The sequence below is a fragment of the Hypanus sabinus genome, chromosome 8, assembly GCF_030144855.1.
Source record: "Hypanus sabinus isolate sHypSab1 chromosome 8, sHypSab1.hap1, whole genome shotgun sequence".
NCBI classification, from domain to species: domain Eukaryota; kingdom Metazoa; phylum Chordata; class Chondrichthyes; order Myliobatiformes; family Dasyatidae; genus Hypanus; species Hypanus sabinus.
This window is the reverse complement of record NC_082713.1, coordinates 127,020,086-127,042,654: the sequence shown is the minus strand read 5'-3', so window position 1 is coordinate 127,042,654 and position 22,569 is coordinate 127,020,086. Positions and strand designations below refer to the sequence as shown.

Sequence of the window (22,569 nt, the reverse complement as noted above, 5' to 3'; positions counted from 1 at the left end):
ATGCTTGAAACTCAACCTTGACCATCTGTGCTGAACAAGTGGTAAATGACCTCAATAGGACATTAATTCAGTCTTAGCTCCCTCTCAATTAACTACCTTACCATCCTGAGTCTGCTTCCTCAAAGCTTATTGCCTAAAGGTTCTAGTGGACCCAAAAGTTACATGGCTTGACAATGAACAAAAGCTTATTGTTGGTCCCCAACTCCTCCCTTTACAGGAGACATATGCAGTGCACAGGAATGGCACCTGCTGTGGCATGTGAGAACGTACTGTGTGCTATGAGGAAAATCAAGTAGATGGGTCATCATTACGAAGGGATGGCCCAGCGTCTCAATTGGAGTAATTCGCTTGTCTGCATCAATGGTCAACATCTTCTTTAGCAGATCGATAAACTCCCTTCTGTCTGCCTTCTCTGCCAACATCTCGCTTCCCTCCAGATCCGTGGCCATATTCACCTGCAAGAGAAAGGCTAGCGTGAGGCGGGAACAAATCAAACCTGCAGCGAAGATAAATGCAACATGTTCATGTTCTCCAGTATGATTGCACCACATCGGACAGTACGAGTAGGGACTCTGGCAATAAGTATGCAATGTCTACTGTAGACAGGACAGGAGAAAAAGGAAGGATGGCTTTTTCCATAAGCCTTCATTCTCCCAGAGCTTTCCTCAATGCACACACTCGTGCTGTGCACGCAAGTGGAACTCCAGTTGCCCATTCTTTATAGAAATAGACAACCTTGGCAGTAGATAATTTGAAATTGTTCAAGGTCAGATAGTACATTAAAGTTGGAAGCACTGTGCTTCATCTTAAGATGTATAGGATGAAATGTCTGTAGCCAGGCAGTGAGTTACATGATACATGTAAACAAATCTATCATCTATGAATTTTTATATATATATGAATAAAATAAATATACTTTAAAGTATATCTAATTACATCTACATACATTCCTATCTAACCACAATTTGTTTTATTTATTGACCATTATTGTCAACATGGCAGTGCCGCTAATTGTAGTCACCATTACACACGCTCTAACAATGCACCAGCTTCAAGTTCGTGTTACAGCCAGTCTGAGTTGCACTGCACAGTCCTTTGCTTTGACCGCCATCCTCTGAAGGGTACTGGATAGCATGAAGTAGTTGTGTTTGCAAAGTCTGTCTTTCAAACTTAAGTTATCCTTTTAACAAAGAATGGGTGGAATATCAATTTCACAAGAGTGGTGTCCCTCTGGTAATAATGTTCTTGGATATAATAAAAGTATGAAGTACTTTAATTGTGTTTAATGTTTTATTTCCTATTTTGTTTTAATCCAATCTGTGCATTCTCTTAATTTTCTGAATTTACCATCTCTAATGTTCCCTTCCTTTACAGTCACTTGTACCAATTATTCCACATTTCTTCAATTCAATTGGTCAAAAAGATGTACAGGTACCTTGTCTTCATTTAGGTTCATGATGTTCTGCCCTGCTACGATGATCTCAGCTCACGCTTCCAGAAGCTTATCACGCTGAAACTTAATGACCCAAGCCTGAATGGGCAGACTTCACTCTCAGATGCAGTCCCACAGTAAATTATGAACAGTTTCAGATATGTCTAAGTATAAGCATTCTTGGCTCCTGCTTCCAATCATCTCACACACACACACAGGCTTGGCTAACAACTGACTTTTATGGCTTGGGCCAAATGACAAGGAATAAAGTTTTACAGGCACAGTGAGCGATCTGAAGACATTATACCCATCACTGAACTGAGGGAATGGTCTGTTAAGCATTGGAATGCACTGTAAAATTCAGCACTGGAGGCCAATTTAATTGCATAAGTCAATGTAAGTTGGATGAATTTATGAAAAAAAAAATTGCAGCGCTGGGGAGATGTGATGAGTGGGATTGAGTAGATTACTCTAGTATAGGCTCTACTGTTGAATGGCCTCCTTCCATGTTTTAACCATTCTGAGATTTAATGAAATGTTGATGAACTAAAATCTATCACCTGTGAAGCTTATCTAAACATTTTGATAACTGTGGCCAAGCTACACTGAGCTTGGAGTATCTTTACCTAATCTCTAATCCTTCTCCTTGCAGGGAACCTCTGTCCTTCACTCCTAAGTGTATATGAGATTGGGAACACAGTGACTGCTGATTTTGTACCTCACAAGCTGGTATTCATGCTAAGTCAACTAGACAAAAAGTTTTTTTCAATTCAAATCATCACAAGAATATTGCAGCTGATACACATGCAATTTAACACAATGTATTATGCAATAGAGATTTGAGTCATACTGCTTTACGATTTATTGAGCCAGGTCAATATAGCCCAGCCAGGGAGCAGAAGAATAGAGGAATATTCAAACTACTGAAATGACATTGGACATTTTGACCTACTTGTATTTTCAGTCCAGCTAAAAGAGATCAAATACAGTTTGTAACGTTGTTTGTGGCTCCTTGTCTTGGTGAGTACAGACACTGAATCATTCACATCAGTTTGTGGGTTCAGATTGTGCTGAAGTTGGGCTGAAACTGTCTTATCCCTCCAGGAAATAGACACAGTTAGGGTTTCCCAGAGATTTAGGAGTGAGAGATTATATGTGCATCTCTCTAACAGCATGTGTCACGACTTTTAATTCAAATACATGACCGTATACGGGTATGCTTCAATGTAGCTGTGTACTTCGGCTTATATGTGGGTGCAGTGACCATGCTTTTTTGTGTGAGAGTGAGTGTGAGTGTGAGTGTGTGTGTATGTATATGTGTGTGAGAGAGAGAGAGAGATGGAGAGAGAGTGTGAATGTGTGTATGTGTGAGGGAGAGAGAGTCTGAGTGTGTGGGAGAGGGAGGGAAAGAGAGAGAGGAAGAGGGAAGGAGGAGGAGGAGAGAGAGAGTGTATGGGAGAGGGAGGGAAAGAGGGAGTGAGAGGGAGAAAAGGGGGAGAGGGAGGGAGGAGAGGGGAGCGAGAGAGTGAGAGAGAGAGAGCAAGAGAGAAAAAGAAAGAAAGAAACCAGGTCAGGATTCAGCCACGCATGCCTGCTCAACCATTCAACCAGATCGTGGCTCACTTTTTACATGAGCACCACACTCCTATACTGATGCACATCCTTTGATACATTTAAATGTTAATGGAATTAATCTCTGACTTTGCTGTGTCTTCACAGCCCTCTTGAGTAGAGAAAACCAAAACATCACTACCCTCTGACTGAAGAATGCAACCATAGTTATTATGCCTAGCCTTGCGTACCTTTTCCATTATGTTGCTGTGCACATAGCGGGTGTACCAGTTTCTGCATATATCTGCTTCTGCCTGTGACTGTCCCTGCAGATCTGTGCTTGAGTGGATAGATGAACGTAGATGTATCAGGGCAGGCAGCTGAGTGTGTGTTCATGTGTCCACAGAATTTCATTCAGGGCGGTTTGTAAAAACACCCTACCAGTGCTAACCACCAGGACTCAGATAGGGAAAGGGCTCCTTGGGAGTGTACTGAAGATAGCTGGTGCCCTTAGAATTGTAGTCCATCACAAAGAGCAAAGAAGAGGAGAAAACCAGCCAAGAAATTCAATCGTACCTGTGCCATATCATCCAAACAATTAAAAATGTACTTTCTTGCCTCCTTTGACTTGATTCCCATCTCTGTCTCATGATCTTCTGGTGTCTGTAATTTTTTAAACAAGAACATATGTTTAACAGAGCATTTAGCGGAGCACAGATACCGCTGAGGCAACTTGACTTCCATGAGTACTGCCTGCCATCTTACAGTAGATCAGTACCCACTCAGAAATATTGACAATTACTGATCACTACATGTACTCAGCTCCTTCCCACAACATTAAGACTTTGGTAATGTGTTTAATAGATGGAGCCTGCCTACAATTCAGGAGTTTCTATGATGCAAAGAAAACAAGACTCACAGAAGGTCTCGCCTTTGAATATCATCTGTAAATTATTTCCCTTTTTCCATTAGGCGTTGCCCTGTTTAACTCTTGCCTGAAGGATTGGGAAAATTCCCTTTGAAAGCAACCAAGGTTTCTTACAGATTTGCCAACACATGTTGCTGGAAAGTCGCTTTGGACTCAAAGCAATGTGTATTTATTTTAAGTGTCGGTATGTTCCAACTATCAAATATTATTGGGGCAGCTGATTTTTATTTCATCTTTCCCTACACTCCTAGGAGGATAATGCACTGTCTGACTTAGGCCAGCAGTCTGACCCAGAGTGGCATTGCAGTAATTGAACAAACTGATTTCATTGCAAAGACGCCAATGGATTAGTCATCACTTCAATTGTGCTATGCTGAATCTGACCAAAACGCTTGAAACACAAGAGGCCAGCAGCTTTAAACCGATACCCAACTGTACGGTTTCTTTACCCTCTGTATTTCCCTATTGACCTGAAACTTGCTCTCACGGACCCAACAACTCCTCTAGGTTTTACAATAAAATGGTAATTTATGGTAGCAAATTAAACTACAGATATGTTAGCAGTAAAATGCTGGCTAGGAAGAGGATAAGCAAAACCTGCTATGTGTAGAGCTATGGGAGACAGGCAAGATTTTTTAATGAGTATTTTTCATTAGATTTTACTGTGGAAAAGATAATGGATGCCAAAGGATTGAGGAAAATGAGTTGTAATACCTTGGTCCAGATACAAATTTGCAAGGAGGAGGTACTGGCAGCCTTAAAGTGGATAAATTGGAAGTATACAGATAAGAGGCAGAGACGTTTCCCAGGGTGGAAAGGGCTAATATGAGACGGCATAATTTTATGGTGATTGGAGGAAAGTATAGGCGGCTATGCCAGAAGGACATTTTTTACACTGAGAGCGGTGGTGGTGGTGGTGGCAGGGGTGGTAAAGGCAGATACATCAGGGACAATAAAGAAACTTTTAGATAGACAAATGAATGATAGAAATATGGAGAGCAATGTAGCGATTGATCTTTGAGTAGGTTAAAAGGTTGCCACACCATTATGGTCACAGGGCCTGTACTGTGCTATAATTTCTATGTTTGATGTAAATCCCCAGGGTCTGACTAAGTGCACCCTTAGATCTTGTGGGAAGCTAGGAAACAAATTGTGGAGTTTGGGACTTTAATCTGTCTATGAATGACATAGATTGAACACACTAAGGGAAGGGAAACCAAAAACCAGCAGACATAGAGTTAAGGTGAGGGGGAAAACATTTTTAAGGGACCTAAGTGGCAATTCTTTTCATACAGAGGATGGCGCACATCTAGAACAAGCTACCGAAGAAAGTGGTTGGTGGCAGGTACAAAATAACATTTAAAAGACATTGGATAGGGATATAAATTGGGAAGATCTAGAGGGTTACAGACCAAATACAGGAAAATAGGACAGACTTAGGTGGGCTCCTTCGATGGCCTCCGTCCATGTCTGTACTCTGTGAATCTAAACATCACATCCTTAGGATGTGTGAGGGAACAGGGGTATCAGACAAAAATCCACTTGATTGTGGGAATAAATGCAAATTCTGAACACATAGCACCAGAGTGCATGTTTGAACCCAGACCACCAGAGCAGAGGCAGCAGCACTAACACCTGCTCTAGTAAACGGAGCAATTTTTAATGAATTATCCTTTAATTTTCCAAATCAAAAAAAAAGTGTGGTCAAACCAGGATGAAAGCTGCATAAAATTCATAAACCCAATATCCAAAGATGCCTTTGATCCAGAGAAGTAATTTTGAAGTTTGGTGGCTGTTAGTGTGAAGGAACAACACAATTTGCTGCAACACATTTACAAAGTAACAATCAGGTAATTCACTTTTCCAAAAATGTGATTTTAGGAATACATGTAGGACACATGGAGAACTCCTTTGAACTTCTTTGAAGCAGTTTCTCATAATCTGTAACAACTGAAAGGGAAGGCAAGCTTCAGTTTAATATCTCTCTTCATCACATGTCCCTCACTACTGAAAAGGGAGAGTCAGCCTCGATTTATTTGTTGAATATAAACTACTAACTCAGGCAAAAATGACTCCTAAGGCCACAAGGATTATAAGTCCACCAGCTCTGCAAGATACTTTTGGAGTAAGCTGGAATTTCATACACTGGCAAGTGATTTGCCAGCAACCACAGCGTAAATTTAAATCAACATGCAAGTGATATTTTCTGTTACACTTATCTATAATCAATCAAACTAGATTAGTTTCCCCGGCACCTTTAAACTGGCCAAAGCTACCTTCAGTGGCTGTGTTGAGTTGTTCTCCAATCTTGGCTATTTACTTGCAAACGTTTCATTACCAAATGAAGAGATATCATCAGTGTACTGTTAATTGCTAACAGCGCACTCATGATGCCTCCTTGTATGATGACGAAGATTAGAGATCTAACAATGATATTCTTCATCCAGATTGTGGCTAGAATCTGGAACACACTGCTTGAGTAGGTGATGGAGAATAGAGCTCTCACAACACCTAAGTGTCCAGATAAGTACTCAAATTGCCAAGTAAAAGCTAAATGCAGGTGTTGAAACTGGGATTAATATGGATGGTAAGTTCCTGGTTATCATGGACATATTGGGCTGAAGGGCCTGTCATGGTATTGAAAGATTGCAAGTCTGTACAAAGTGTTCCTGGGTTTGATTTTGAGCTGGGGGGTGGGGTAACCAAGTTCACCTGTGTCCCCGGGCAACAGTTGGTGTGGCAGATCTGCCTCTGATCTCGGAATGTGGGAGGATGGGAATGGGGATGAATCTGGATGATGATAAATCCTGACAGCCTTTGAGAAGACCTTGCAGGGAAGTGCCTGCATAAATGGGTGAGGACATTGAGCTCAGTACTACATCAAGTACCTTCAACAGGACTAAGCATGAAGAATCAAACACAAACTACTGTGAGGTTTGGTAGTGGAGAAGTAGTGGGTCAGCCAATTGGCACCCCTGACAGTACCGGCTGGTGGATGAGCCATGGGTACTGTAAAACGTGTGATGAGAAGAAAGCTTAGTATTAGATTGGGAAAGAATGGATAGGAGAGAGTCTCAACAGATCTTGCCACAGATTCGAGCCAAGACTCAGAACGGTTTCATTTTAAAATGCACTTGAAGCGTAATAGAATCAGCTACAATAGCTGTGTAAGCATTAAATAAAGAGAATAATGGTTCCATCCAGCACCAGAGTGTGACCTGAGACCACAATAACAGCGAGTTTCTCCTATCAACAGGGCTACAAGCATTGAGGATAATTGAACAAAAGAGGCAAGATTTGTAAAAGCAAAAGAAATCTAATACCGTTTGCACCGTGCAGTCAGCTGATGTTAGAAGAACCAAAACTAAAGCAAGATTATACCCCGTGGTTTTGGTAAGAGTGAACAACACAGAAAAAAGGGAAAAGAGATAAAACACTGGTTGTGAACAGAATAAAAATGAGAAGGAATTCAAACTTAGTGAATTACCTTAAGCCTCCACAGTGGATATGATGAATCTGGATCTCTGTTGAAGAACCGTGTTGTCTTTGTCCCTGCACTTAACAAATACTCTGCCGGCAACCCTTGCGTTTGTGAGATGTAACGGATCTGAAAAAGAAAGGGAAAGGGAAGCAGTGCAACAGATATCCTAATAGAGTGCGTGATCCTCATGGATCCTCAATAGAATTCTTCCTGCCTCCACCATTAACGATCTGAACCTTCCTTCTAATAACAGGTTTATTGCAACCATTCACTTGGATAGGAGAGATCAGAAGTAGAAAACTACTATAAACACAAGAAATTCTGCATGTGCTGGAAATGCTGGAGGAACTTAGCAATCATTTCAGACGACCTGTCCTGGGGCCATCACAAAAACACAATTACAAAGAAAGGGCGGCAGCAGCTCACCTTCCTTACAAGTTTGCGAAGACTCAGCATGATATCTAAAACATTGAAAACTTTACTATAGATATGTGGTATATTGACTGGCTGCATCACTGGTATGGAAACACCAATGCCCTCGAACAGAAAATCCTACAAAAAGTAGTGAATACAGCCCAGTCCATCACAGGTAAAGCCATCTCCATCATTGAGCTCATCTATATGGAGCGTTGTCGCAGGAAAGCAGCATCCATCATCAGAGACCCCACCTCTCAGGTCACGCTCTCTTCTCACTGCTGCCATCAGGAAGGAGGTACAGGAGCCTCAGGACTCACACCACCAGCTTCAGGAACAGTTACTACCCCTCAACCGTCAGGCTCTTGAACCAAAGGGGAACTCAACTTCACTTACCCCATTACTGAAACAATCCCATTACCTATGGACTCACTTTCAAGTACTCTTCATCTCATGTTCTTGATATTTATTGCTTGCTTGTTTATTTGTTGATTGATTGAAATACAGCACAGATTAAACCCTTCCTGCACTTCAAGCTATGCTGCCAAGCAATCCCCCGATTTTAACCCTAATCACGGGTCAACTTACTGTGACCAATTAGCCTCTTATCCAATATGTGGGAGGAAACCACTAAACTCTTTTGCACACTGGTAGAATGCCCAAGTTAGGGCAGTCTTTCATTGGTTCTATTATGGTTATTATTCTATTAGGGATTTATTGAGTATGCCTGTAAGAAAATGAATCGCAGGGTTGTATATGGTGCATATACATATATGTACTTCGATACCAGATTTACATTGAACTTTTAACAATTCAGGCAGCAGCTATGGAGAGGAATATACAGCCAGAATTTTGGGACAAGATCTTTCATCAGGTTTCCTTCTTTGCAAATGTGAATTATTAGGACTATAAACATTTTTCAAAATATTTGCAAATAATTTAATACAGTAAAATTACAGCTCACCATTTTCAGAACAAGCCAACACTCTACTTAAAATGTTACACATATCAGGATGATATTAATTTCTATTTTATATAATTTCCATGGTAAACAGTCCAAGGGACTTTTACAGATTCCAGTCCTTCATTGTGTAGTGGGGAGGGAGCGAGAAACAGAGGTCTTTACAATGGCTGCTCCATGCTTCAGCTTGTTGCTCCAGCATTTTATCCCAGACCACAAAATACACTGGCATTCAATGTTCAGCTATGGAAAGTTCCTACACACCAGATAACATCTGCTGAACTGATAATCTTCCAGCAGCTTCAGGTTGCACGTGCCTCAACCAGCTCTGAAGAACAACCATGACAACTGTGTTCCTTTTCAGATCTTGCCAAGTGCACAAGGCAGAAAGAGATGAGTTGTGATCTCATTCCTGGCCCTAGCCACCCACGTGGTGATGCAAACCTTGGTTGTACACGCAGAACCTGAATAACCAAATAAATTCTGGTGATGGTTTGAAATCTTTGGCAATGAACATTCTACCAAATGACTCTGGTAATCTTCTTGCTGAAATAACTAAAGGAACCACCATCTCCTTTTCCCACTGAGCCTAATTGAATAGTTGTCAAATCTATTTTTCCACATAAATTATCCGACAAGGGAAAGGTGGTGCAGCACAATCCAAATGAATGGAGACACAAGGGAGGCATCAGATATCTTAAGTAACACAATGCTGCAGGAACTTGGCAGCCCAGGCAGCATTGGGCCAAGACCCTTCATCTTTGAGAGAAATGAATGTTAAAATTTCACTTCCCTCCACAGAAGCTGCCTGGTCCAGTGAGTTCCTCTAGCGTTGATCCAAGTGAATAGGACATTTCAGGACAACATGGCCAAAGCCATTCTGCACAATGCCAGAGAAAGGCCAAACTTCCACAAATTATGACACTTAATATCTGTGTGCGAATTCTACGAACAGGTTGAGGCAGCTATAAGAATAGCTATCAGGATGCGCACATTTCTCAGCCCCTTTCCTGACTTCAGGCAAACACAATCAGCATTTCCACCAACTAACCTAACTTAATGTACAAAGCCTGCTGCCCTTAATAATTGATTTTATTTACTTAAGTGGACACGGGAGCAAATTCTCAGCAACGTCCACACATTTATTATAAATCTTTCCACAGGTATAGAAGAGTACATTCAGAGGTGAACACCATCTCTCCGCTTCCCTGAGGTTTGTTTCACTTGATGAAGTGTGAACATTGAAAATCTCTTTCAAGTCTGTCATGCTTCAAGATTATAGTTACTTATCACACTTACAATGACATGCATCATTCGCATTAACAACCAATACAACAGAGGATGAGCTGGGGGCAGCCTGCAAGTGCCGCCACACATTCTGACGCTAACATAACATGCTCACAATCCTCAGCAAAACAGTGGCAAACACAAACACAACAAGCGGCAAAACAAAACAGCAAAGCAAGTCCGATTCCTCCCTCCCACCCGTGCACATACACAGCCTTAACCCGTAGACAGGCCGTCTTCTTTGACCTCCAGTGGACTCAGACACAAACAAGGACATCCAGACACCGGGCGTTCAACCGCCCCAGGGCTCTAGCCAACTTCCAGACTTCCAATCTGACCCTCAGATCACCATCCTCAGCACCCACCCCAATACCAGGCCTCGAACTTCGGACTCACAAATGACACGACCCCAAGTGCCTGACTTGAATTCCCACCTCACTGATTCGTGAACACCAGGGATCATCAGACCTTGTTCCTCCTGCATGCATGGCGCTCCAGGTCTGGAACCAGCTTCTTCACTACAGGAATAAATTGGTTCCTTCACCTTTGTCTGCACACTGTCCTACTACAATAGTTCATAAGCTCCCAAAGTACTGATTTAAACAGTAATAATGCAAGAATTAGGAACAGAGGAGAATGATGAGAAGGGTTGCCCATTCAGTCCCTTCAGCCTGAATCTTTTTAATTAGATGATGGCTGCTCCAAACCTCAACCATCCTTCTCAGTTATTTAACTACAGGTTCTCCTCAAGTTACAACAGAGTTCTGTTCCTGAGATCATAACCTGCACAGTTGACAGGTTGGAAATGTTCAAGAAAAGTTCTAAGTACTTTTACTATCCAAGTATATCTATGCCCCAAAATCTCCCCTAAGATTCATTTTCTTGCAGGCATGCATAGTAGATACAAAGAAACACAATAAAATCAATGGAAAACTACACACAAATTCTGACAAATTGTGCAAATACAAAAACAAGTAATAATAATAAGTTGAAAGTGAGTCCAAAGGTTGTGTGCAATGATCAGTTTGGTATTTTGGTGAGTGAAGATATCGACACTGGTTCAGTAGCTAGATGGCCAGAGGGTAATAACTGCTCCTGAACTTTGATGGTGTGGGACCTTAGATTCCTGTACCTCCTTCCCACTTCCTGTGATGTACTGGGCTGTCTCCACCACTTTATGTAAGCTTTTCTGTTCTTGGACATCGGTGTTTCCCTACCACACCATGTTGCATCCAGTCAGGATACTCTGCACTGTGCGTCTACTGTATGTAAGTTTGCCAGTGCTTTAGATAACATGTTGAATCTGTGTAAACTTCCAAGAAAGTGGAGGCAACTGCCATGCTTTCTTTGAAAGGGCATTTACTTGTTGGTCCCAGTACACATCCTGTTATATCATAATGCCCAAAAGATTAAAGATACTGATGCTCGCCACCTCCAAGAGCACAGGCTCATGGACCCCCAGTTTCTTCCTCCTGTAGTTAATAATCAGCTCTTTGGTTTTGCTGACACTGGGTGAGAGATTGTTGTTGTGGCACCACTCAATCAGATTCCCAAGAAGAAGAATATGTCCGCAGCTCTGCAGCAGCTGGCAAACCTGACCAAACATTCAGGCTATATATTAGTCAGATATTTACAAGCTGGGAAAGACCGATGTCAGTCACTGCTCGCTCTCAAGCTATAACTTGTTTTTTCTTGTGAATCTTCAATCAGGCAGCCTCGCTTTGGAACACAAAGTGCACTGCAGATACTGCGGTCAAAGCAACACGTACATCATGCTGGAGGAACTCAGCAGGTCGGGCAGCATCCGTGGAAACGAACAGTCAACGTTTCGGTCCGAGACCCTTCGTCAGTACTGAAGAGGGAGGGGTCAGGGGCCTATAAAGAAGGTGCCTTCTCCTTCCCACCCTCCCCCCACCTGCCCCCTCCCTCTTCAGTCCTGACGAAGGGGCTCGGACCGAAACGTTGACTGTTCATTTCCACGGATGCTGCCTCACTTTGGAGCTGCCAGATCATAATTTAAAAATTTGCAAGTTGATAAATATCTTAAAAGCATGCAATATATAATATTAAGATTATCTTCTTCCTAGGCACTGCTTGAGGTTCCAGACTCACTCGACCTTCGGTGGCTAATGAAACTGATGTGAGAATGACAGACTCTTCCACTGAAGGGGTGGGAGGCAGGGATCCGCAGTACAAAACTCACCAATAGAAACACAATGTTGCCTTCTCTTTCAGCAAAGCCAGGTAATCAATCAATAAATCCACTCCTGAGTCCACTAATGGAACTATCATATGATTTCTGAAATACATGACCCACCTCACTTTGAAACCATCAGGTGGAAGAATTTTCAACTGCGTTAAACAAGTTGCCCTCATTCTGTGGTAATACACACAAAATGCAGGAGGAACTCAGCAGATCAGGCAGCATCAGTGGAGGGGGAATAAAGAGTTGACATTTCGGGCTGAAATCTTTCATCAAGACTGAAAAGGAAAGGAACAGAAGCTAGAATAAGAAGGTGGTGATGGGGGGGATGGGGGTTATATGGGTATAAACGAGCAGATGATAGGTGAAACCAAGTGAGGGGGAAGGTGGAGTGGGAGAGTGGGGATGAAGTAGGATGACAGGTGGAAGAAGCAAAGGGCTGAAGAAGATGGAATCTGAAAGGAGAAGACAAAAGATCATGACAGAAAGGGAAGGAGGAGGGGAATCAGGGGAGATGGTTGGTAAGTGAGAAGAGAAGGTTTAACCAAAAAGTAAAGGAGGGATGCGGCAGAAGTTACCTGAACTTAGAAATCAATGTTCGTGCTCTCAGGTTGGAGGCTACCCAGAGAGAATATGAGGCTTTCCTCCAAACTGAGTACAGGTGGTACGACCTTATTTCCGGTAAGATGGCCTTACCGAATGTGTACTTTGGGTTAAGATGGCGCTAAGGAAGGTGTGCGATAGCTTCTGGTAGTCAAAAAGATAAGAAATCTGGCTAAAATATCACTAAGTATACATTCTCTGTGCTAAATTGTGTTAAATTATCACTGTCAACAGTGAAAGGGCAAGCGACGGTGGGCTGCTGCAGAACTTTGCAGGTGGAGTTCCGATGCCTGGACAGCTGACCCGTACAGGGTTCGGATCTGACGACTCAACATTGGCTCGGAATTCTGTTGCTGTTCTCTTCAGTTGTTAGCACCGTTTTTTTCTTTCTCTGGCGCTTTGAGTGTTGGTCTTTATTTTTTTTCTTTAATTGGGTTCTTTCAGGTTTCTTGTTTTGCGGCTACCTGTGAGCAAGCAAACCTCAAGGTTGTATACATTCTTTGATAATAAATGAATCTTGAATCTTGACCTCATTATGGCAGTAGAGGAAGCCATGCACTGACATGTCAAAATTAGTGGAAACCAAACAGAAATTACCATACTAAGTTACGAAGCTACATCTACTAAAAACCTATTCTTGGGATATGGAATTTCAAGCCTATTTGCCACCTTTGGTAGTAGCAAGCTATCTCTTGACCTGCCAAGTGACTTTCTTAGCATCTATGTGAGATGTAGGGAAGACCATGTGAACCAAAAGGCCCTGTGACCATGTGGCTCTCCTCTGGGTGCTCCAATTTCCTCCCTCAATCCAAAAAGATGTATAAGTTACAGTTAGTATGTTTGGCCATGTTACATTGGCACTGGAAGCGAGGTGACTCTTGTGGGCTGCTTCCAGCACATCTTCACTAATTCAGTTTGATGCAAATGACACATTTCACTTTGTTTCGATGAACATGTGACACAATAAAGTTAATCTTTATCATTCAATTGTAAAACTCTTATCTTCAGCCTGATGCATTGGGAGTTGATATTTTCTCAAACATTCTGGCCTCAGTGTTGGAGCAATTTCAGGTACATTAGGGAATACATCACTGTTTTGCCCTGCTCCTATTAGAAAAGGTAGCCTGGAAGTGGTTGTTGTTAGCAATGAACTAAAATGGCTGCCAGTACATAATATACTCACCTTCATCTTTGGGCCGGGGTCATTGCAGTCACTGAACTGATAAGCTGACATTGCCACCACATCCAGCCCAATCACCACTCAAGACTTTGCAGCTCCTGACCCCCAAAGTGCTGTCAGTTCACATCATTGAGGACCCTCACCATCTGGGACGTGCCCTCTTCTCACTGCTACAGTCAAGGAGGAGGTACTGGACCCTGAAGTCACACACTCAACATTTTAGGAATAGCTTCTTCCCCTCCGCCATCAGATTTCAGAATGGTCCATGAACTACTTCGCTATTCCCCTTTTACACTGTTTATTTATTCACAAATTTATCCATTTATTTATTTACTTACTTACACACTTATTTATTTTTGTAACTTAGTCGATTTTTATGTATTTCATTGTATTGCTGCCACAAAGCAACACATTTCACATAATAAACTTCATTCTTTAAGATTCATGATTCCAGTTTGTTTATCACATGTACATTGAAACATACAGTGAAATACATTGCTTGCATTAACAACCAACATACCCGAGGGTGTGCTGAAGGCAATGTGCATGTGTCACCACACATTACAGTGCCAACACACCATGCCCACGATGCTTGGCAGAACAACACAGAACACAACAAGCAACAAAACCACAACAGCAAAAGCAAGCCCCATTCCTCCCTCCCACCCACATACACAGTCCTTTAGCCCCAAGAAAAACCTCCAGCCGACTTGGACTTGCATCTGCAAACACCGGACTTCGACCTTCCCCACAGACTTGCAGAGATTATTCTTTTAATGCCAAGGGCTAGTCTCCTGCTGTCAATTTTCCAGTGCCAGTGGGTTCTGATGCCTTCTTCACCTGTATCCTCAGCCAGAGCACTGGCTCAGCTGTGACACGAGGCTGCCAGCCTCCCAACCCCTGCCTCCAGGTTAAGTACCAAGCAGCAAGTTTCCATCTCCAAAGACGTTGTATGTTTGAACTTTGCAGCCCTAGATCTAAGGCCTTGAACAGATGAAGCTTCCAGGGGCATGTCCAATCTCTGTTTCTGTCCTGCACCCTCCCCTGGATGCCACAGAATTCCAAGGCTCTTTGTTATTTACTTTGGGGTTGCCAGTGTTTGCCCAGAGTGATCCCAGATATAAAGCAAAACTGAAACAGCAAAACGCTGCAGATGCTTGAAGTTTAAAATAAACATGGTAGACTGGTGCTCTCCACACCATGTGAGCTGTCTGCTCCAAATTTCTTTGCATTTTCTCATGAAATTGGATAGCTCCCTGTACACCCACCAAACCATAATCATCCCAATTGATCATGTCTGCCAACATACAGTCATTCTGAACAGAGAGCTGCTAAAACATATCCAATCACTCTCAAAGTCCAAGACTTTCCAATAATCTTCTTTGCTTTTTTGGGAAATACCAAACTTAAGGGGAACGTAAGGAGGAATTGCTTCACTCAGTGTGGTGAGAGAGCAGAATGAGCAGACAGCAGAAGTGTGGATGCAGGTTTGAATCCAACATTTGGGAGAAATTTGGATAGGTGATTGGATGGGAGGGGTATGTATGGTATAGTCTGGGTGCAGGTCGATGGGACTAGGCAGATTAATAGCTCAGCATGGGCTGTGTGAGCCAAAAGGCCTGCTTCTGTGCTACGTTCTATGACTAATGAATAGAGTTCAGACCCATGGGCCCATTCCCTTTTTCTACTGGACTTCGACTGTTTCACACTGAACCCTTGTCAAAAAGAAGAAACCTAATTTTATGTAGTTGTTCATATTGGCATATTTGACATACAGGTCCCATAGAACTAGATGCAAGCAATGATGGTGGATACAGGAATGAAGTCACTAAGTCCTCAGCAGCCAAAAGAAGAGCACTGCCTTGTCAACAAAACAACACATTCTCTCTGTAAAGCCACAATGCATTCATCAAGGAAGAAGCTTATGCAACACTTTGTGAATCAATTCGTATGACCTTTGTCTGGTCAGGGAAAGTGCAGAGGTGATATAGGCAGGTAGGCACTCCAGGGCCTGGGGAGACAGATAAGTGGGTAACAGTCAGGAGAGGGAAGGGCAGGAGTCAGGCCAGAGAGCACCCCTGTGGCTGTACTGCTTGACAATAAGTATTCCTGCTTGAGTACTGTTGGGCCTACCTCGGGGAAACAACAGTGGCCGCGCCTCTGGCACAGAGTCTGGCCCTGTGGCTCAGAAGGGTAGGGAAAGGAAGAGGATGGCAGCAGTGATAGAGGGTCAGACAGGCGGATTCTGTGGATGCAGGGAAGAAGCTCGGATGGTAGTTTGCCTCCCAGGTGCCAGGGTCTGGGATGTTTCTGATCACAGCCACGATATCTTGAAGTGGGAAGGAGAACAGCCAGAGGTCGTGGTACATATTGGTACCAATGACATAGGCAGGAAAAGGGAGGAGGTCCTGAAAGCAGACTACAGGGAGTTAGGAAAGAAGTTGAGAAGCAGGACCTCAAAGGTAGTCATCTCAGGATTACTGCCTGTGTCACGTGACGGTGAGTATAGGAACAGAGTGAGGTGAAGGATAAATGTGTGGCTGAGGGATTGGAGCAGGGGGCAGGGATTCAGATTACTGGATCATTTGGACCTCTTTTGGGGCAGACGTGACCTATACAAAAAGGAAGGGTTGCACTTGAATCCCTGGGGGACCAGATTCCTGGCGGAGAGGTTTGTTAAGGATATTGGGGAGAGTTTAAACTAGGATTGCTGGGGGTGGGAACCAAACTGAAGAGATGGAGGAAGGGGCAGTTGGCTCAGAAATAGATAAAGCTTGGAGACAGTGCAAGAGGGAGGATAGGCAGGTGATAGAGAAAGGACACACTCAGACCGATGGTTTGAGATGTGTCTATTTTAATGCAAGGAGTATTATGAAAAAAGTGTATGAGCTTAGAGCTTAGTACTTAGGGCTATGATATTGTGGCCATTACAGAGACTTGGATGGCTCAGGGGCAGGAATGGTTACTTAGAGTGCCAGGCTTTAGATGTTTCAGAAAGGACAGGGAGGGAAGCAAAAGAGGTTGGGGTGTGGCACTGCTGATCAGAGATAGCAGATAGCTGCAGAAAAGGAGCAAGACTATGGAGTCTCTGTGGGTGTTAGGAACAGGAAGGGGTCAATAACCACCCAATAGTAACAGGGACATCGTGGGGCAGATAGGGAGACAGATTCTGGAAAGGTGTAATAATAACAGGGTTATTGTGGTGGGAGATTTTAATTTCCCAAACATCAATTAGTATGTCCTTAGAGTGGGGGTTTAGATGGGGTGGAGTTTGTTATCTGTGTTCAAGAATGTTTCTTGACACAATATGTAAATAAGCCTACAAGAGGAGAGGCTGTACTTGATCTGGTTTTGGGAAATGAACCTGTCAGATCTCTCAGTGGCAGAGCATTTTGGAGATAGTGATCGCAATGCTGTCTCCTTTAAAATAGCATTGGAGAGAGGTAGGAACAGACAAATTAGGAATGCATTTAATTGGAGTAAGGGGAAATACGAAGTTATCAGGCAGGAACTTGGAAGCAGAAATTGGGAACAAATGGTCTCGGGAAATGTACAGAAGAAATGTGGCAAATGTTCAGGAGATACTTGCATGGAGTTCTGCATAGATACGTTCCAATGAGACAGGGAAAGGACGGTAAGGTACAGGAACTGTGGTGTACAAAGGCTGTTGTAAATCTTGTTGAGAAGAAGAGCTTACGAAAGGTTCAAAAAAGTAGGTAATGATAGAGATCTAGAAGATTATAAGGGGAGCAGGAAGGAGCTTAAGAAATAAATTATGAGAGCCAGAGGGGACCATAAGAAGGCCTTGGCGGACAGGATTAAGGAAAACCACAAACCATTTGACAAGTATGTGAAGAGCAAGAGGATAAGATGTGACAGAATAGGACCAATCAAATGTGACAGTGGAAAAGTGTGTATGGAATCGGAGGAGACAGCAGAGGTACTTAATGAGTACTTTGCTTCAGTATTCACAACAGAAAAGGATCTTGACGATTATAGGGATGATTTACAGTGGACTAAAAAGCTTAAGCATGTGGATATTAGAAAGAGGATGTGCTGGAGCTTTTGGAAAGCAACAAGTTGGATAAGTCACTGGGACCAGATGAGATGTACCCCAGGCCACTGTGGGAGGCAAAGCAGATTGCTGAGCCTCTGACAATCATCTTTGCATCATCAGTGGGGATGGGAGAGGTTCCAGAGGATTGGAATGTTGCGAATATTGTTCCCTTATTCAAGAAAAGGAGTAGAGATAGCCCAGGAAATTATAGGCCAGTGAGTCTTACTTCAGTGGTTGGTAAGTTGATGGAGAAGAACCTGAGAGACAGGATTTATGAACATTTGGAGAGCCATAATATGATTAAGAATAGTCAGCATGGCTTTGTAAAATGCAGGTCATGCCTTACGAGCCTGATTGAATTTTTTGAGGATGTGACTAAACGCATTGATGAAGACAGAGCAGTAGATGTCATGTATATGGATTTCAGCAAGGCATTTGATAAGGTACCCCATGCAAGGCTTATTGAGAAAGTAAGGAGGCATGGGATCCAAGGGGACATTGCTTTGTGGATCCAGAACTGGCTTGCCCACAGAAAGCAAAGAATGGTTGTAGAGGGGTCATATTCTACATGGAGGTCGGACACCAGTGGTGTATCTCAGGGATCTGTTCTGGGACCTCTATTCTTTGTGATTTTTATAAGTGACCTGGATGAGGAAATGGAGGGATGGGTTAGTAAATCTGCTGACAACACAAAGGTTGGAGGTGTTGTGGATAGTGTGGAGGGCTGTCAGAGGTTGCAGCGGGACATTGATAGGATGCAAACCTGGGCTGATGGAGTGGCAGATGGAGTTCAACCCAGATAAGTGTGAGATGGTTCATTTTGGTAGGTCAAATATGATGGCAGAATATAGTATTAATGGTAAGACTCTTGGCAGTGTGGAGGATCAGAGGGATCGTGGAGTCCGAGTCCATAGGACACTCAAAGCTGCTGCACAGGTTGACTCTGTGGTTAAGAAAGCATATGGTGCATTGGCTTTCATCAATCATGGGATTGAGTTTAAGAGCCGAGAGGTAATGTTGCAGCTATATAGGACCCCAGTCAGACCCCACTTGGAGTACTGTTCTCAGTTCTGGTCACCTCATTACAGGAAGGATGTGGAAACCATAGAAAGGGTGCAGAGGAGATTTATAAGGCTGTTGCCTGGATTGGGAAATACGCCTTATGAGAACAGATTGAGGGAACTCGGCCTTTTCTCCTTGGAGCGACAGAGGATGAGAGGTGACCTGATAGAGGTGTATAAGATGATGAGAGGCATTGATCATGTGGATAGTCAGAGGCTTTTTCCCAGGGCTAAAATGGCTAGCACAAGAGGGAACAGTTTTAAGGTGCTTGAAAGTAGGTACATAGGAGATGTAAGGGATAAGTTTTTTTACGCAGAGAGTGGTGAGTGTGTGGAATGGGCTGCCGGCAACAGTGTGGAGGTGGGTAAGATAGGGTATTTTACGAGACTCCTGGACAGGTACATGGAACTTAGAAAAATAGAGGGCTAGGAGTAACCCTAGGTAATTTCTAAGATGAGAACATGTTTGTCAGAGCTTTGTAGGCTGAAGGGCCTGTATTGCGCTATAGGTTTTCTATGTTTTGTATGTTTCTCCAAAATTTTTGGTTGAGTCTTCTGGTCAGATGTTATGTTGTAGTAGGTGGGGTGAGTCAGCAGCAAAGCCATCCCCTTAAAGAATAAAGCGACTCATTTCAACATGGGTTTATGGGCTCGTAGCAAGAAACCCATGTTTCTTTAGCAACAGTCTTAGGGATTGGACGAATTTTACCATACCATCAACAATGGGGAAAACTGCTCAAAAATAAGCTTCCTCAAGTCGGCATGCAGAAGATTGGCTTCAGGACATTCAGAGATCTTGTTCTTCGGCCAGTTATTTTGCATGACCCTGTGCTGCTTGCAAATTGTCTTTCACTGAGAAGGGGGATATTAATTCTGCTGGATGTTTAGAAGGTGATTCGTACCAACACCCTTCATTGCTGGGCCTTGAGATGGCCTGGTGGCAGAGAGAGATTAAAATCAGCTAAGCACCCGCTTGTGATGATCAGCAGTGACTCCAATACAGTTTCCAGTCTGCATCTTATCTGAGTGCTATACTTCAGATACACTATCATTGTCCATGGTGTACTTCAGTTTGCACTTGGCATAAGCTGTACAGAACGCAGTAGATCAGTTTCCATTACATCAACTGTTATCACAATACAAAGGTAGGGTTGAAGATTTACATATATATAGCTTAAGTCCAAACCCACAAAGAAAGAGCAAGTCATTGGTCCTTCAACAACCAACCTACAATTGGCTCAGGTATATGTAGCTCAACGATCCAGCCTGGGTCTGATACCAGTCTGATATAATAACCTGACTGGATATGGTTGTGACTTCAATGTCCCAAAAACTGATTGGGACCTCCTTAGTGCAAAAGATCCAGTTGGGGCAGGGTGTGATCAGGAAGGATTCCAGACACAATAAGTGGACAGGCCAACTAGAGGACAGCCAGACTGGATCTAGTGCTAGGTGTCAGACCTCTCAGTGAGAGAACACTTCGGGAACAATGACCGCAACTCCCTGACCTTTACAATGGCCTTGGACAGGGATAGGAGCAGACAGTACGGAAAAGCACTTAATTGTGGGAAGGGGACTTGTGATGCTACTAGGCAGGAACTTGGAAGCACAAAGTGGGAATGGATGTATTCAGGGAAATGCACATTGTTTAGGGAACACTTAATTGGGATTCTGGATAGATTTATCTCATTGAGGCAGGATGAAGGCATGGCTGACAAGATGTGGTACATCTGGTCAAGAGGAAGAAAGAAGCTTACCTAAGATTTAGGAAGCAAAGGTCAGGCAGGGACCTAAAGAGTTACAAGGTAGCCAAGAAGGAGCTGAAGGATGGACTTCGAAGGGGGAATGAGAAGGCTTTGGTGAGTACAATTAAGAAAACATCAAGGCAATCAACACATATGTGAAGAACAGGAGGATGGCTAGAGTAAAGGCAAGACTGATCACAGATAGAAGCGGAAACGTACCTGGAGTCGAAGGAGGTCAAGGAAGTCCATAATAAATACTTTGCTTCAGTATTCACCAAATGAGAGGGTCGTTGTCATTTGTAAGGACAGTGTAAAACAGGCTGATAGGCTAGAACACGTTGATGTTATGAAAGAGGATGTGCTGGAACTTTTGAAAAACATTTGTTTAGAAAGTCCCTGGAAGCAGACAGGATATACCCCAGGTTATTGCAACAAGCAAGGGAAGAGATTGGTGCACCTTTGATGATGATCTTTGCAACCTCACTGGCCAGAGTGGCAAATGCTATTCCTTTGTTCAAGAAAGGGAGTAGGGATAATCCTGGGAATTATGTGGTCCCTGGACCAATGGTGGGCAAATTTTTGAAGAAGAATCTTAGAGATAGGATTTACAAGCATTTGTAGAAGCATAGTCTGATTAGAGATAGTCAGCATAGCTTTGTGAGGGGCAGGTCCCGCCCACCTACCCCGACTGAATTCTTCGAGGATGTGACAAAACACATTGATGAAGGTGGAGAAGTGGCATTTGATGAGGTTCCCTATGGTAGGCTCATTGTGAAAGTCAGGAGGTATGTGATCCAGGGATACTTGGCTGTGTGGATGCAGAATTTGCTTGCCCATAGAAGACAGAGGGTGGTATTGATGGAGCATATTCTGTCTGAAGGTCAGTGACCAGTTGTGTTCTGCAGGGATCTGTTTTGGGACCATTGTTCCTGGTGATTTTTATAAATGACTTGGGGGAAGAAGTGGAATGGTGTGTTAGTAAGTTTACAGATGACAAAAGGTTGGTCAAGTTGTGGATGTGTAGAAGGTTTGTATAGGTTACAATAGGACTCTGGGAGGATGCTGAGCTGGGCTATGGAGTGGCAGATGGAATTCAACTGGAAGAGTGTGTGGTGATTCATTTTCAAAGGTCAAATTTGAAGGCAGAGTACAGGGCTAGTGGCAGATTTCTTAGCAGTGTGGAGGATCAGAGGGATGTTGTCCACGTTCACAAATCCCTCAAAGTTGCTACACAAGCTGATAGGGTTGTTAAGAAGGTGTATTGTGTGCTGGCCTTCATTCGTCAGGGGACTGAGTTCGAGCCATGAGCTAAAGTTGCAGCTCTATAAAACTCTGCTTAGAACCCTACTTGGAATATTATGTCCAGTTCTGATCATTTCATTGTAGGAAGGATGTGGAAGTACTAGCGAAGGTGCTGATGAGATTTATCAGGATTACACAGCAGATCATATGAGGATAGGTTAAGCAAGCTAGGGCTTTTCTCTTTGGAGCAAAGAATGATGAGAGGCGACTTGACAGAGGTGTACAAGATGATAAGAGGCATAGCTCAAGTAGATAGCTAGAGTATTTTCTTCCCCTAGAGGGCATGATTTTAAGGTGATTCAGAATCAGGTTTATTATCACCGGCATGTGACATGAAATTTGTTAACTTAGCAGCAGCAGTTTA

General features: G+C 43.1%; 1 protein-coding gene across 3 annotated transcripts in view; it reads right to left on the bottom strand.

Moving 5' to 3' along the window:
* The window catches only part of hipk2 (homeodomain interacting protein kinase 2), a 245,956-nt gene that overhangs the window by 37,978 nt on the left and 185,409 nt on the right, over positions 1 to 22,569 (bottom strand). For 2 of the 3 annotated variants that reach the window (XM_059977784.1, XM_059977781.1), the window contains exons 4-6: positions 7,399 to 7,518; positions 3,560 to 3,646; positions 271 to 455 (exon numbers count right to left, since the gene is read on the bottom strand). In XM_059977784.1, the coding sequence (XP_059833767.1) occupies positions 271 to 455; positions 3,560 to 3,646; positions 7,399 to 7,518 (392 nt within the window). The remainder of the gene's footprint in view (positions 1 to 270; positions 456 to 3,559; positions 3,647 to 7,398; positions 7,519 to 22,569) is intronic. The other variant, XM_059977782.1, reaches the window with a different exon arrangement.